The sequence below is a fragment of the Mauremys mutica genome, chromosome 2 (genome assembly GCF_020497125.1).
Source record: "Mauremys mutica isolate MM-2020 ecotype Southern chromosome 2, ASM2049712v1, whole genome shotgun sequence".
Taxonomy (NCBI): Eukaryota; Metazoa; Chordata; order Testudines; family Geoemydidae; genus Mauremys; species Mauremys mutica.
Window position 1 is genome coordinate 280,639,140 of NC_059073.1, and position 16,048 is coordinate 280,655,187.

General features: G+C 42.6%; 1 protein-coding gene and 1 long non-coding RNA gene across 8 annotated transcripts in view; one reads left to right on the forward strand and one right to left on the reverse strand.

The window, feature by feature from the left end:
• PRKAG2 (protein kinase AMP-activated non-catalytic subunit gamma 2) overlaps positions 1 to 16,048 on the forward strand; it is a 378,851-nt gene that overhangs the window by 337,576 nt on the left and 25,227 nt on the right. For all 6 annotated transcript variants that reach the window (XM_045003265.1, XM_045003264.1, XM_045003267.1 and 3 more), the window contains 2 exons: positions 362 to 420; positions 8,199 to 8,244. In XM_045003265.1, coding sequence (XP_044859200.1) covers positions 362 to 420; positions 8,199 to 8,244 — 105 coding nt within the window. The remainder of the gene's footprint in view (positions 1 to 361; positions 421 to 8,198; positions 8,245 to 16,048) is intronic.
• LOC123362781 overlaps positions 1 to 16,048 on the reverse strand; it is a 76,892-nt gene that overhangs the window by 16,200 nt on the left and 44,644 nt on the right. The window lies entirely within an intron of this gene.

The window sequence follows — 16,048 nt, forward strand, 5'->3', positions numbered from 1 at the left end:
TCCCCCCCCCCCCCAACCCCCATCCAAAAACAAAATGCAGGCTGGGGGAGGCAATCCTAGTTCAGGATTTTGTTTGACTAAAACTGTTAGAGAAAAGAGCCAGCTGCAATATCCAGATCCAGGGGGTTTGGTTCCAACTTCTACCAATACAGAGTCTATTCTTTCTGTTATAGTCTATTGTGTCAGTGCTAACTTGGAGAATTTAGTATGCACACTTTTGAAATGATTGGCCACTTATAAAACTCTTAAGGTGTTGTGTTCAGTTTATAAGTAAATATTTAAAAAAAACCACAAAAACATACTTAAGATCATTTTAAGATGCCTTTTCTAAATGCTGTTATATTTTTTCCACTTGTTACAGGAATGTTAACAATTACAGATTTCATTAATATACTGCATAGATACTATAAGTCTCCAATGGTAAGTACCATATCAGGCTTTAATTGTATTATTAACAACCATAGCATGCATAAATGCAGATCAAAAGCATTGAAAATTGATTAATATTTGTACAGCCTTTAGGAGCTTAACTTGCTATAGAAATGCTTTATTGTGCTTTTGAGAGGAAAGGATGGCTTTGTGGTCAAAGCACTGGACTGGGACTCTGGTTAAATTTCCAGCTCTGCCACAGACTTGCTGTGATCTTGGGCAAATTGCTTAGCCCCTCTCTGCCTCAGTTTCCCATCTGTAAAGGTGGGTAACATTTTTCTCCCATTTGTCTTTTGTAGTTATACTCTTCGTGGCATGGACTATCTTGTATTATGTGTGTATGGTGCCTGCCACAGTGGGGCCATCATCTTGGCTAGATCTAGATACAGAATCTTGGTTGGTTTTGAACTTTAGGCACTATTATAATACTACTACTACTAAGACATCTTTTTCTTTTCTTTTTCTTTTTGGCGTAAAAGGTCTAGTTAAACCTCAGTGTAAAATAGTGATTCTACGTAAAAGTGATTTAGTGTGAAAAGTACTTAGAAAAATATTTGACCATAGTTGTTTAGGGTTTTATTGTACATTTGATTCAAAATATGTGATTTGCATATGTTGAATCACATACAACATTATTCAGGTGGACCAAAAAAAAAGGGAGATTGTGGGGAGTGATGAGTTATATAGATCGCACACTGATGAGGAAGGTGCCTGAGAGGCTCTGTGTTCAGGGCTAGCCCTGTCTCTCCAGCTCTGACAATCATGTCATGTAGGAGGAGGGCTTTAAAGAGGAGGAAACTGCAGTTAGCTAGGGGGAGAGGTCACCCTGAGCAGGAAACAGCTGTAGCAACTCCTGAAGCCATAGGTGGAATTCCCATCTAGGAGATCTCCTCCCCCAACCCTATGGGGAGTGCAGTGAACTGCCTGGTTAAGCCTGACAGAGTGAGCCCAAATCAGCTACTCAGCCAGAAGAACTCCTAGAAAACTGCTACTCAATTAGCCCTGAAGTAAAAAAGTATTGCTGGCCTTTTTCCCTTTGAGTTGGCTCTGGGAAGAAGTTACTCTTGGGTGCATTGAAACATTTATTTTCCTTTTGATCACCCATCAGCAGAGACATAAGAAGCCCTGCAAAGGGTGGGATCCCCTTGTGCAAGGACTAAAAACTGAGACCTATACATAAGCCACCCACTGTAGATAACTGGGCATGACTAGCATCTCTCACCATCTGGAAGGAAAACCTAAGGGGAGTTTTTTACAGGAGGAATCAACTAAAAGCAAAAACTAGTTCTGTTTTTTTAAATTAAATTACTTGAAAAACTTGTCCTACACTTAAAAAAAAATTAAATGGTGAAGTCATTTGTTGCAAGCAGCTTGCAGCCCTCAGAGACAAAGTACAGGCTCTTGAGACCAGAGTAGCTGAGCTAGAAGAGCAACGGGAGACCCATGTACATAAATGAGACTTTCTGGAACACAGTACAGTGGTCCCACCCTCAGTCTGACAACCTCTGTGCTGTTGAGGAGGATGAAAGTCTTGGGGAAGGAGAACATCCAGCTGGAGTGGAGGGAAATGCTCCCATAGTTGGGACCCTTCTTCCGGATGATGTCATAGTATCCTCTCACACTAAGGATACCTCTCAAGGTGCAAGGACCCCTCTTATTAGGAAGAAATAGGTAATAGTAATGGAGGATTCAGTTATTAGAGATAGTTGAGTTTGTGGTGACTGGAAGAAGTACATGGTAAATTGCCTGCCAGATGCAAAGGTTGCAGACCTCTTGAGACATCTAGACAGACTTACATGCAGTGCTGGAGAGGAGCCAGTGATCATGATATACATAGGTATTAGTGCCATAGGGAAAGTAGGAGAGAGAGGTCCTGGAGGCCAATTTTAGGTTGCTAGGTAAGAGATGGAAGTCCAGGACCTCCCTGGCAGCATTCTCTGAAATACTTGTAATTCCATGCCTAGGGCCATTTAGACAGGCAGAACTGCAGGGTCTCGATGTGTGGATGAGACAGTGGTATTTGCAGTAGGGATTTAGGTCTATTAGGAACTGGATGAAATTTTTGGAAAGGAGGAGCTTACACAGGAAGGATGGACTCCACCTAAACCAAAATGGAACTAGATTGCTGGCATGTAAAATTAAAAAGGACTTAGAGGAGACTTTAAACTAAGGGCTGGGGGAAAGCAGACCGATGTAGAGGCGCACACAGATCAGACAGAAACATCCCTTAGGAGAGGATTTATTAAAGAGGATATTCTATCCTCTCCTCTTTACTAGACTAGGTAGATAGAAGTTGATAAAGTATAGGTAGGAACTGAAGAGAAACAGTCAAATGAAAAAAAGTCCCATTACATTACATCACATGAAAGCAGACAACTAAATATGGACAAATTTTATAAGTGCTTATATACAAATGCAAGAAGTCTAGATACTAAAATGGGTGAACTTGAGTGCCTGGTATTAAATGAGGATATTGGTAAAATAGGCATCACAGAAATTTGGTAGAACAATGATAATCAATGGGATTTGGTAATACCACCGTACAAAATATATAGGAGTGACAGAAAAGGTCGCACTGGTGGGGGAGTTGCATTATATGTGAAAGAAAATATAGTCAGATAAGGTAAAAATCTTAAATGAATCAAACAGTACCATAGAATCTCTATGGATAGAAATTCCATGCTTGAATATTAGGAGTATAGCAGTAGAAATATACTACCGACCACCTGACCAGAATGGTGTTGGTGATTGTGAAATGCTCAAGGAGATTAGAGAGACTACAAAAACAGAAGCCTGAATAAGAAAGGGGGATTTCAGTTGTCCCCATATTGACTGGGAACGTGTCACCTCAGGAAGGGATGCATAGAGAAAATTTCTAGACCCTATTAATGACTGCTTCATGGAGCAGCTAGTCCTGAAACTCACCAGGGGAGAGGCAATTCTTGATTTAGTCCTAAATGGCACTCAGGATCTGGTCCAAGAGTTGAATGTAGCTGAAGCACTCAATAATAGCAACCATAATGTAAATAAATGTAACATTCATGTAGAGGAGAGTACCAGAGAAACCCACCACAGTAGCATTTAACTTCAGAAAGGAGAAGTACATAAAAATGAGGAGGCTAGAAATGGAAATTAAAAGGAACAATCACAAGAATGAAAGGCATGCAACCTGTATTGTGGTGGAATATGGTGGAAGTCTATAAAATCATGTATGATGTGGAGAAAGGAATAAGGAAGTGTTATTTAGCCCTTCACGTAACACGAGAACCAGGGGGTCACCTAATGAAATTAATAGGCAGCAGGTTTTGAATTAACATAAGGAAGTACTTCTTCATGCAAGGCACAATCAACCTGTAGAACCCATTGCCAAGGGCTGTTGTGACGGCCAGAAATATAACTGGCTTCAAAAAAGAATTAGGTAAGTTCATGGAGGATATGTCTATTAATGGCTATTTAGCACGATGATCAGGACACAACCCCATGCTCTGGATGTCCCTAAATCTCTGCCACATTCTGGGAGTCGATGACAGGGCAGGTATCACTTGATAATTGCCCTGTTCTGTTCATTCCCTCTGAAGTATCTGGTGCTGGCCATTGTTGGAAGACAGGATAGTGGACTAGATGGAACATTGGTCTGAACAGGTATAGCCAATACACAAGATGCTCTTCAGCTCATAGCTATTTCATAGAACTCAGAGAATACGCTAAAAGGCATGTATACACTGACAGCTTCTGTTTGCCTGGTAAAGAGACACAGATATATGAAAAATTCACTAATACAGCTAGTATGTGTATTATTTATCATGTAAACATGGGAGCTGAGTTACATGTGTGCTGATGTCTGTTGTATTTGTGGTAGAACTCAGCTAAAGGAATTTGAAATAATCAGTTCCAGACATTCAGTTTGACTGGATCTAGCTATGTTTTAAAACTCCCATTAGTTATCTTGTTTACCTATGCACTCATGTGCTTGCCATTTTCTTGCTGCTGCTGGGTCCCAATTGCCCAAATCAATGATTAGTTTACTTTATAAAAACAAACAAACAAAAAAAAAAACCTCCTTTTGTTATTATTACAAAATAACAAGGAATAATTGGGTAAAATCACAATTGAAGTAGGTTTTGCAAAACTGGTCAACCCCCTTCCATTTTGCAGTTAACACAAGGGATTTTTTTTGTTGTATTGGCTGCAAGGAGTTTGACACAAGCTACTGTCACCGTTTTAAGAAACTGACAACTAGAATTTTTCTTGGTGACTTAGAGTAGAACAATTTGGAGGTACTGTACATTGACACAACATTCCATATTGTGATATTAATTCTCAGCTTTTGGTAATACCAGTTTATCTTTGCATGGAGTATATTATCTGAGAGCCAAATTCTGCTCCCCTTACTTAAATTATGTAGCACCCTATTCCACAAGTAGTCCCATAGACTAGACTTAAAATGTAACTACTTGCATAGTAAGGGGCTAGTCAACCAGAGTAAAGGTGGCAGAATTTGGCTAGTAAAATGAGTAGGAATATTTGTAAAATCTCTGTATATTTTACTATTGTGGTGCTCCTGTTCTAGTAAAAATAAATTATCATAATATATTTTTCTTAAATAACTGTAAACCAGTCTTTAAAATTAATAACACCACTTAGGACCAGACTGTGCAACCCTTATTCTTACTGGATTGCACTTTTACAAGTTAACCCATTGAGGTCAAAGGGACTACTTACGTAGCAAGGTATGACTCAAGATATGTAAAGGTTACAGAATCTGCCCCTAAATTAATGACTTTTCTTTATATAGCAATTGAATGCAAATCCAGTGTAACTGTAAATTTAAATTAAAATACTCTGAATTCTCTTTAATTTTGTGAAGCTGGAGTTACTTCACTGCTTTGAATTAAGCTTGACAATCTTAAAATCATTGTGGTTTGTATATTTTTAAGGGCAATAAAAACCTCTCCTGCTGCTGTGTTAATGCAACAAGTGAATTACATACATTCCACTTGAATTTTCTCCAAAGCCCAACGTGCCACTGTGCAAGTATTGGATAACCTCTTTAAACCATTTATAAGGAAAGTTAGTGGAGTTTTTTACTTCAAATAAATGCATTTCTATTTTGCATAAAGGCATCAAAACACCATTGCCAAGGGATCTGTAGAAAGTTCAAGGCTTTTGCATTACCACAAACATTCCTATAATTTCTCAAAGCATTCCTACTATCTGCTGCAACTGTCAATGAAAATCAAACTATATTTTGAATCCTGAGCCAGGTTTTAATCCTTTACGAATATTCTCTTCAAATGTGGTCATAATAACAGGTGTAACTTCATCTCATCAGCCTTTACCAAGATTTCTGATGGCTTAGCTAGACTGAATCAAGCTAAAATATCTCATCTGTTTTGCTGTTTGCAAGTACCCTGAAAACCAGTTTGTTTTACTTACATATATATCTTGCTTTTATATTGCTTCTAGAAATGGTTCCTTTAGGTCAGGGGTCGGCAACCTCTGGGCTGGGCCAGTTTGTTTACCTGCTGCATCGGCAGGTTCGGCAGACCGTGGCTTCCACTGGTTGTGGTTCGCCATCCCAGGCCAATGGGGGTGGTGGGAAGCCGTGGCCAGTGCATCCCTTGCCCGCGACGCTTTCCACCACCCCCATTGGCCTGGAACAGCGAACCACGGCCAGTGGGAGCTGCAGTGCACTGAACCTGTAGACGCGGCAGGTAAACAAACTAGCCCAGCCCGCCAGGGTGCTTACCCTGGCGAGCCGCGTGCCAGAGGTTGCTGACCCCTCCTTTAGGTAATCTAGTGACTGTGTCAACTAGTCAGCATCTTCTGGCACATTTCAAGGGATGGCGATTGCAGGAATGATCATGTTTGAGGGTGGCCCCTAGCAGTTTAGTGGTTTAATTTAGTAGATGAACTATCCTAATTTGTCCAATGCCTCTAAATACTAAAGCCTCAGAAATACCTGAAGATGACTCATGAGAGGGGTGAGGGCACCTTGGCCCAGAGTAGAGCCAGGGCGTAGCTGTTATTGAGCATCAAACTAACATGTCTAGACATGTCTAGGTTTTCTAAAGGTGGTAATCATGACTTAGCAATAATTAGTTCACAGACAAAGCTACTAAAAGTATATTCAGGAAACTGTCAGTGAATTGCAGAAGGCCACTAACAACCTTGGGGAGGTCATATAATGTCTGGAACCAGAGCTGCAGGAGGCTGCCATTTGAGCAACAAGAAATTGGGCAGTGTGACAGAGGCTGGGGAGTGCAAAAATGTGGTCTTCAGTAGGTTTTAATAATGAGAACAAAGCACCACCTGTGGTTGAAAAATCATAACGTTATCTTCATGCTTTCTCTTTTGTACACGGGGAAATGAAGTCTTACAGAATAAAAATTCAGCCACGTCCCCAGTTATTCCTTTAGGGGTATAACAAGGCTACCTTATCTGCCTTTTGGACCACCACACACACAGTCTGGATGCTTTCTAAGATTATTAGCTCCAGTGTTATTTATTAGGTCCCCTTCACCAGTTCATCACTACAGCCTTGTGCAGCAATATATAAGTGCACATAAACTTGCCCCTTCTCCCTCTTTCTGTGGAGGGAGAGGGAAAGATCTAGTATCCCCAGACTCCTGTTAGCAAGGAAGTGCAAAGGGGAAGCTATCTGTTAACTTTCCCCAGCTCATGGATTCATTGTTCTCATTAGCTTGTCAGCCTCCTGCCTAATTAAGTCATTGAGCACCCATCTCCCAATTAATTCGACTCCAGGGGCAATAGTTCATTAGCTCAGTAGAGTGCTGGGTCAGTACTGTCACAAAGAGGAAAAAGCATTTACCTCAGTTTTCAGAGGGGTAGCCGTGTTAGTCTATATCAGCAAAAACAATGAGGAATCCTTGTGGCACCTTAGAGACTAACACATTTATTTAGGCATAAGCTTTCGTGGGATGAAACCCACTTCATCAGATTCATGGAGTGAAAAATACAGTGTGTGTGTGTGTGTAATTTTACAGCATATGAAAAGATGGGAGTTGTTTTACCAAGTGGAGGGGTCAGTGCTAACGAGGCCAATTCAATCAAGATGGAAGTGGCCTATTCCCAACAGTTGACACTTCCACTTTGATTGAATTGGCCTCGTTAGCACTGACACCCCCCCCCCACTTGGTAAGGCAACTCCCATCTTTTCATGTGCTGTAAAATATATATATTACAGCACATGAAAAGATGGGATACACCTGCCTACTGTATTTTTCACTCCAAGCATCTGATGAAGTGGGTTTCAGCCCACGAAAGCTTATGCCCAAATAAATTTGTTAGTCTCTAAGGTGCCACAAGGATTCCTCGTTGTTTTTACCTCAGTTTTGTAATTCACAGTTTTATCCATCATTACTGGGTCTTGTCAATGACTTAATACAGATAAACACTGTTCATCAATCTTCCTTTAAAAGTGACCTGCAAGGAGTTTGTTAAAACTGGGGGGCTTGTGCACTTTTTTCTAAGATACAATATGCTATAATTACTTGGTATATGTCTTTAAATCTAGTGCTGGGAAGTGTTGCTCTTGCTTCCTGTGTGTTAGTGCCAGTAAGTTCTGCTCTTCACTGGGCCAGTATATTTCAAGAATTGTGACCAACTTTGACTTTATGCAGTAGTGAATCTGCAGTAAAACATAAGGAAATAATTCGGATCTGAAAGTTATTGTTAAAACCTAACATTCTTTTGGTTGGGATTGGACAATGTTTTAAGCATTATCGACTTTCATGTTTTCATTGTAGGTTCAGATCTATGAATTGGAGGAGCACAAGATTGAAACATGGAGGGGTGAGAACATTTCTATTAAGATCCATTGATGCCTGTTAAGGAAACTTAAAATTGTCTCTAAGTATATGAATAACCAAATTTTTCAATCTGTCTCTTACTAAGATAGTTGAACAAAAACAAGAAATATTTAGAGTTAGTCTGTTTGCTCACACTGCTTATTTTTGCACTTGAAATAATAATCCTGTCAGTGGTGGTGGTAATAATAATAAACTCTAGTAAAACAAAGGTCCTGTTTTCAGACTGACTTTCACAGAAGTCGTTTTTGTTTTAAAACAGAAGTATCTTTTTATAGGATGAGTAAATCTTAAACTAACTTGTTTGGATCTTGGTGGGTTTATATACTGTGCCTTCTCCCAATAACACCTTCACAATCACAGTATCCTGCTTTGAAAACTCTTAGTGTTCACTTGACGGTCACATCATGAGCTACAACTACTTGTTGTGTGAGAGCTTGAGAAGGACTTTGTTTAACTTCATGTCACTTAATGAACTGTTCCTAAATATAAACGCTCTCCAATTGCCTACAGTTTTTAAAATCTCTCCTACTGTTTTAAACAGTTTGTGGAATGTAGCCGTTGGTTGGTTGCTTTTTCCAGTTTTATGTTAACAAATTGTGCTAGTAGTTTCAAATATATTTTATAGCCATGAGCAAGTTACCTTTTAAAAATGACAACTTACAATTCTCTTTTTTCTAAGCTAACATTTAATGATGTTGTATAGAGACGATTGTCATACAACATTTTATCAGTTCATGGTGATTTAAAGGAGTTAAGCAAAAAATTGAAAATCAAATACGTTGATTAACTTTAAAATTGGCAACTTAGTCTTCTAAAAATCACCAGCTAAAAGTTCTCAGTGTTTGTTTCATATAAATCTAAATATAAAATCCACTCTTGGTGCATGTGCACTCAAGATTAGCATGTTGGGGCCAGCTGACCCTGTGAGGAAGAGTGACACTGCTCGTAGTTTCTCTTGCAAGCTTTAAAAAAAAATTGTGTAAAATAGTTATCTTCTTAGTATAGGTCTTGGTATTTAGGATAGATAGGTTTTAATAGGCTTCTGTTCTGGGTAGTAGGGCTTTTCATTGCCTGGTACCAAGCTACAGCCCTTATGGTTGAGCAAAAATATCTGTTGTGCAAATATTGTCCATCTTGTGAGGTGGCTATGCCCCTCAATGATGGACATACAAGATGCCTGTTATGCCTGAGTGAGAGGCATATTACTGACACATGCACTGTTTGTCAGTCATTTTCTAAACACACTGAAAAGGCAATAGAGACTCACCTAAAACTTTATCTGCTGGACAAATCAATGAGACCTGCCTCTGATCCAGGTAAACGAAATTTACCCAGATCTGAGCAGTCTTCCACCAGAAGTACCCGATAAGTGTGGACATTATGGCCAGCTCTAGAACTCCTCTTCTGAAGCATTCTTCTGCTATTATTACCAAGTCCTCTTCAATGACTGATTTTGTAGGATACAGCACCACTCTTCTAAAGAGCATATATACAGGTGTTAGGAACCTGGCAACAAGAAAAGGCATAAATCACCTCAGCCTTCCTGGTACAAAGCTGGAGTTGGGATCCTCTGTCACCCAAAAAGACTCCATACACCGGTACCAGATAAGGAGCACCCTCAAAGCAGTCTCCAATATGCACTGAATGGCACTGCCTTTGGGACGCCCAGTACTGACATCAAGGCTTTTACTGTTCCTGTACCAGCGACTTCCTAACTTTCAAAATTGTTGCTCACGGTACCAACAGTCTTGAGACGGAGATTCACTGTATTTTGGGGTGGGTGGGAAGCAAGGGGAGAAGGGGGAATCTACTTTTGTCTGCCCTCCCTGAGTCACAGTTGTTACCTTTGGTTGTGGACATTCCCTTATCTGTACGCACCACTGCCATTTCCTCAGTACTGAGTAGGTCTTCTGTATCATCTAAAGATTTTCCTAGCTCAGAACCTGGGATGCCTGTCAAATCAGCTCCACTATTGGAAGAAAAGTGTTCTTTCTTATCCATTTCAAACCGCACTAGGGAGGGTTCAGTCACATACTCCAAAATCTCTCTTATCTGACCCTTCTACATCCAATAAGGAGTCCAAGGCTCAAAATTTACCCTAGTAGATATAGGGGATATAAGGAGGGAACCTGGTACCTTCCCTGTGGCCCTCAACTCATTTTGCTTATAGCTGTCATTCATGGCCATTGTGGGCACTATGGAGCTTCCATCACACCAGAAAACCTTCCTCTGCCCTCTCCAGGGCCTATCTCCCTCCTGAAGGTCCAACAGCATTACCAATCCCAGATGTCACTTGCTGATCCTCAACTATTACAAGTTTCTGATGGAAAAAATCATCAGTCAGCTGAACTTGCCCCTGCTGCCATTTCATTGTCATCCCCTGACAAAGCTATGGTCCCATCTGCTTCATCACCCCAACAACTACAAGGCTTTTCAAGTATCAGAGGGGTAGCCATGTTAGTCTGGATCTGTAAAAGCAGCAAAGAGTCCTGTGGCACCTTATAGACTAACAGACATATTGGAGCATGAGCTTTCGTGGGTGATGATGCCACAGCACAACTGGTTGCTGAGCTCTGTGACTTTATCCTCACACTCAACTATTTCAAATTTGATGACAATATATACCTCCAGACCAGTGGCACCGATATGGGCACCCGCATGGCCCCATAATATGCCAACATTTTTATGGCTGACCTGGAACAACGCTTCCTCAGCTCTCGTCCAGTCACACCCCTTCGCTACCTACGCTACATTGATGACATCTTCATCATCTGGACCCATGGGAAGGAGACTCTGGAAAAATTCCACCACGATTTCAACAGCTTCCACCCCACCATCAACCTCAGGCTGGACCAATCCACACAGGAGGTCCACTCCACTTCCTAGACACCACAGTGCAAATAAGTGACGGTCACGTTAACACCACTCTATACTGAAAAACCCACCAACCGCTATGCCTCCAGCTTCCATCCCGGACACACCACAAGATCCATTGTCTACAGCCAAGCACTGAGGTACAACTGCACCTGCTCCAACCCCTCAGACAGAGACCAACACCTACAAAATCTTCACCAAGCGTTGTCAAAACTACGATACCCGCATGAGGAAATAAGGAAACAGATCAACAGAGCCAGACGTGTACCCAGAAGCCTCCTACTGCAAGACAAGCCTAAGAAAGAAACTTAACAGAACTCCACTGGCCATCACGTACAGTCCCCAGCTAAAACCTCTCCAGCACATCATCAGGGATCTACAACCCATCCTGGACAATGATCCCTCACTTTCACAGGCCTTGGGTGTCAGGCCAGTCCTCGCACACAGACAGCCGCCAACCTGAAACATAGTCTGAAACTACACACCGCACCATAGTAACTCTAACTCAGGAACAAACCTCGATGCCAACTCTGCCCACATATCTACACCAGCGACACCATCACAGGAGCTAACCAGATCAGCCACACCATCACCGGCTCATTCACCTGCACGTCCACCAATGTAATATACGCCATCATATGCCAGCAGTGCCCCTCTGCTATGTACATCGGCCAAACTGGACAGTCCCTACGTAAAAGGATAAATGGACACAAATCAGATATTAGGAATGGCAATATACAAAAACCTGTAGAACACTTCAATCTCCCTGGACACAATAACAGATTTAAAGGCGGCCATCCTGCAGCAAAAAAACTTCAGGACCAGACTTCAAAGAGAAACTGCTGAGCTTCAGTTCATTTGCAAATTTGACACCATCAGCTCAGGATTAAACAAAGACTGTGAATGGCTTGCCAGCTACAAAAGCAGTTTCTCCTCCCTTGGTGTTCACACCTCAACTGCTAGAAGAGGGCCTCATCCTTCCTGATTGAACTAACCTCGTTATCTCTAGCGTGATTCTTGCTTGCATATTTATACCTGCCTCTGGAAATTTCCACTACATGCATCCAACGAAGTGGGTATTCACGCACAAAAGCGCATGCTCCAATACGTCTGTCAGTCTATAAGGTGCCACAGGACTCTTTAAGGCTTTTCAAGACCTCCTTTGTCAGATGGCAGAGCCGTTGGGCATTACAGCTGAGTTAGTGCAAGAGACATTCCATAAACAGTTACACATCCTGTGCACCTGAATGCCAGACAGACTGTCTCTGCCACTCAGCGAAGGACTCTTGATAACCTGCACAGTGCTTAAGGCAGACTCCTGCATCTGTTCCACTGAAATCTAAAAAAGGTAGAGAGAAGGTACCAGGACTATCCTCAGACACTGTGGCAAGATTGATGGTAACATCTATGACAATGAGGTGGGGGCATTTTAAATACCATCCTCACATATTCTCAAAGAAATACAGATTGCTATAGGAAACCTTCTTTTTAAGGGTTGTGATCTGTTCAGCAGAAAGCGGATGATGCGTTGTGCTCATCAGAGGACTCCCAGGCTACACTTGGGTTCTTGGGTCTCTACACCGCACAACCCTGAAGAAAAGAAGCTTAGCAGCCCTATTCAAGGCAGGTTCCTTCTGCCCCCCTTTTAGCCTCTATACTAAAGACTGTAAGAACCACTGAGAAAGAAACAAAGAATGCACAGATTACCTGCATTCTTCCTTAGGGGCAGCAGTGTTTGTTTGATGGTCAGCTGAGAGCTTCCCAAAACTACGTCCCTTTTCCCTATCTCATTTGGACACAGCTTATTTTCTTTTTTGGGAAGCTTGGACCAATATTGCCTCATACTCTTGGATCCTGGAAATTGTAGAGGTTGGATATTAGGTTGCATTTTAGATGTTTCTAGTCATCCATCCACATTCCCCATCCCTTTTCAGTGATCCCTCTCAGAAGAGAATTACATCAGGAGATGTCCTACTTTGGGAGCAATAGAAGTGCCTCTTCAATAAAGGGGGGAAAGTTTTTTTTTATTCCTGTTCCTTTTTCCTTGAACTGAAAAATAAGATGCTGCCCAGTTCTGGACTCAAGGAAACTCAGATTCATTCACGGAGGCAAGTTCAAAATGGCAACCCCGTCTCAGTAATCCCATTCCTAGAGTCTGTACCTTCAAGATGCATATTGCCATGCTTTGATCCACTCAGCCCACACAAGCTCCTGAGAGTCCTACTGGGGAGCTCACATTTCCAGTTCAGAGTCTTTCCGTTTGGGTTCTCAACAGCCCCAAATGTTTTCACAGAAAGTTTGGATAAAATGGCAGTGTACATAAGGAGACATAAGTTTGTTCCTGCCTGAATGACCGGCTTGTTTGGGGGAGCTCATGTCAACAGGTAAGATGTCATTCATCACATCCTACAACTCTTTGCCACCTTGTAACTCAAGATCAATAAGGAAAAGTCATCTTTGATGCTGACCCAGAAAATACAACTTATTGTGACACTGCTAAACTCCATGCCAGGTAGGGCATACTTATCTCAGGCCAGATTGTCTAAGGTTGATAATTCATGTAGCTTCATGCACATTGGGATTATTCCATCAACTGGAAATAATAGGGCTTAAGGAATATGAACTGGCACATTGATGCTTGCTCAGGACACACATTTACTTTCATTGTATGAAAAAGTGGCTGAAGTAAAGTCTGGTACGTGGTATGACCAATCATGTATGCAGAAGTGTTCCATTTTCTCCACCTCTGTCCTCAAAACAGTAGTGACAAACTCCTTCATCCTTAGCTGGGGAGCACATCTAGACAACATGAATCTCCAGGTTTGTGATCCTCAGAGGAGTCTTTTCTTCACAGAAATATATTAGAACTTGCAGCAATGTGTTTAGCTTGTGTAGTGTTTTCCCTCTGATCCAAGGCAGAATGGTTTGGAGAGTGAGAGACAAAACTACACCCAGCATTGTATGTGAGCAGGCAAGGAGTAGCTCAATCCTCTTCCTTGTCAGGAATTAGTCTGCTTGTGGACTTGGTGCATCCATCATCAGATCACTCTGATAGTTGTTCACCTTCCAGGACTACAGAACACACTAGCCAGATCACATGAGTGGGCAGTTTTCAGAAAACCATGAGTAAGACTCTTTATAATTCAGTCTTTCACAGGTGGGGTTACCCACATATGAATTCGTTTACCAGAAGCACAAACAGGAGATGTGCCACCTGTTGCTCTGAGGGGCCTGAACCTGGGACCACGCTCAGACACAATCCTCATTTTGTGGATCCCAGGTCTGATGTATGTGTATCCTCTGATACTGAGGGTTTTAAAGAAACTAAAACAAGAGTAGGAGTACTTGTGGCACCTTAGAGACTAACACATTTATTTGAGCATAAGCTTTCGTGGGCTACAGCCCCACTTCTTCGGATGCATGGAATGGAACATATATTGAGGAGATATATACACACACATACAGAGAGCATGAGAAGGTGGGAGTTGCCTTACCAACTCTAAGAGGCCAATTAAGTAAGGGGAAAAAAAACCCCAAAAACTTTTGAAGTGATAATCAAGATAGCCCAGTACAGACCGTTTGATAAGAAGTGTGAGAATACTTACAAGGGGAGATGGATTCAATGTTGAGCCATTGAATCCATCTCCCCTTGTAAGTATTCTCACACTTCTTATCAAACGGTCTGTACTGGGCTATCTTGATTATCACTTCAAAAGTTTTTGGGGGTTTTTTTTCCCTTACTTAATTGGCCTCTTAGAGTTGGTAAGGCAACTCCCACCTTTTCATGCTCTCTGTATGTGTGTGTATATATATCTCCTCAATATATGTTCCATTCCATGCAGGGGCGGCTCTACAAATTTGGCCGCCCCAAGCAGTCATGCCCGGGAGGCGCCCCCGAGCCGCGGGAGCAGCGGACCTCCCGCGGGCATGACTGCGGAGGGTCCGCTGGTCGCGCGGCTCGGCTGGACCTCCCGCAGCTGCGGGCGGTTCGCTGGTCCGGCGGCTCCGGTTGAGTTGCCGCAGGCGTGCCTGCGGGAGGTCCAGCCGAGCCGCGGGACCAGCGAACCGTCCGCAGTCATGCCTGCGGGAGGTCCACTGGAGCCGCCGGCCGAGCGTCCCCTCCGCAGTCATGCCTGCGGCAGGTCCGCTGCTCCCGGGGCTCCGGTGGACCTCCCGCAGGCATGACTGCGGCAGGTCCGCCGGCCCAGCCTGCCGCCCCCCCGGGAAAGGGCCGCCCCAGGCGGGTGCTTGCCCCGCTGGGCTCTGGAGCCGGCCCTGATTCCATGCATCCGAAGAAGTGGGGCTGTAGCCCACGAAAGCTTATGCTCAAATAAATGTGTTAGTCTCTAAGGTGCCACAAGTACTCCTGGTCTTTTTGCAGATACAGACTAACACGGCTGCTACTCTAAAACAAGAGTCTGCAGTAATGATCCTGATAGCATCAGCTTGGCCCAGGCAATTCTGATACCTCATAAGATTTTCAATTCTGTCTCTTTTTTTAACATTGCCAATTTAGTCCAGATGTAGTCTGTCCATCTGTCTCCCCCCTCCCCGTTCTCCCCCCCTCCCCCCCCCCAACAACTGGCATCTAGACCCAGCCTCTCTACGTCTCAGAGCCTGGATACTGGCTGGCTGATTATCATGGAAAGAGGCTTGTTCTCGAGTCCCCAATTTCTCCCCAAAGTGGCTTCAAACTTCCTCTTATCCTATCAATGTTCTTCCCTAAACTACATTCCAACAGAGGTAAGCAAGACTCAACTCTTTAGGTGTATGGAGGGCGTTCTCATTTTATCTGTATAGAACGGTCATCCAGGGTCTTACCGACATTTTTTTTGTTGTCTTTGCCGAGAGAAAGATGAGCCAGGTCAATTCATCTTGAAGGCAATCTAAATTGATCTCAGATGGTATTACGA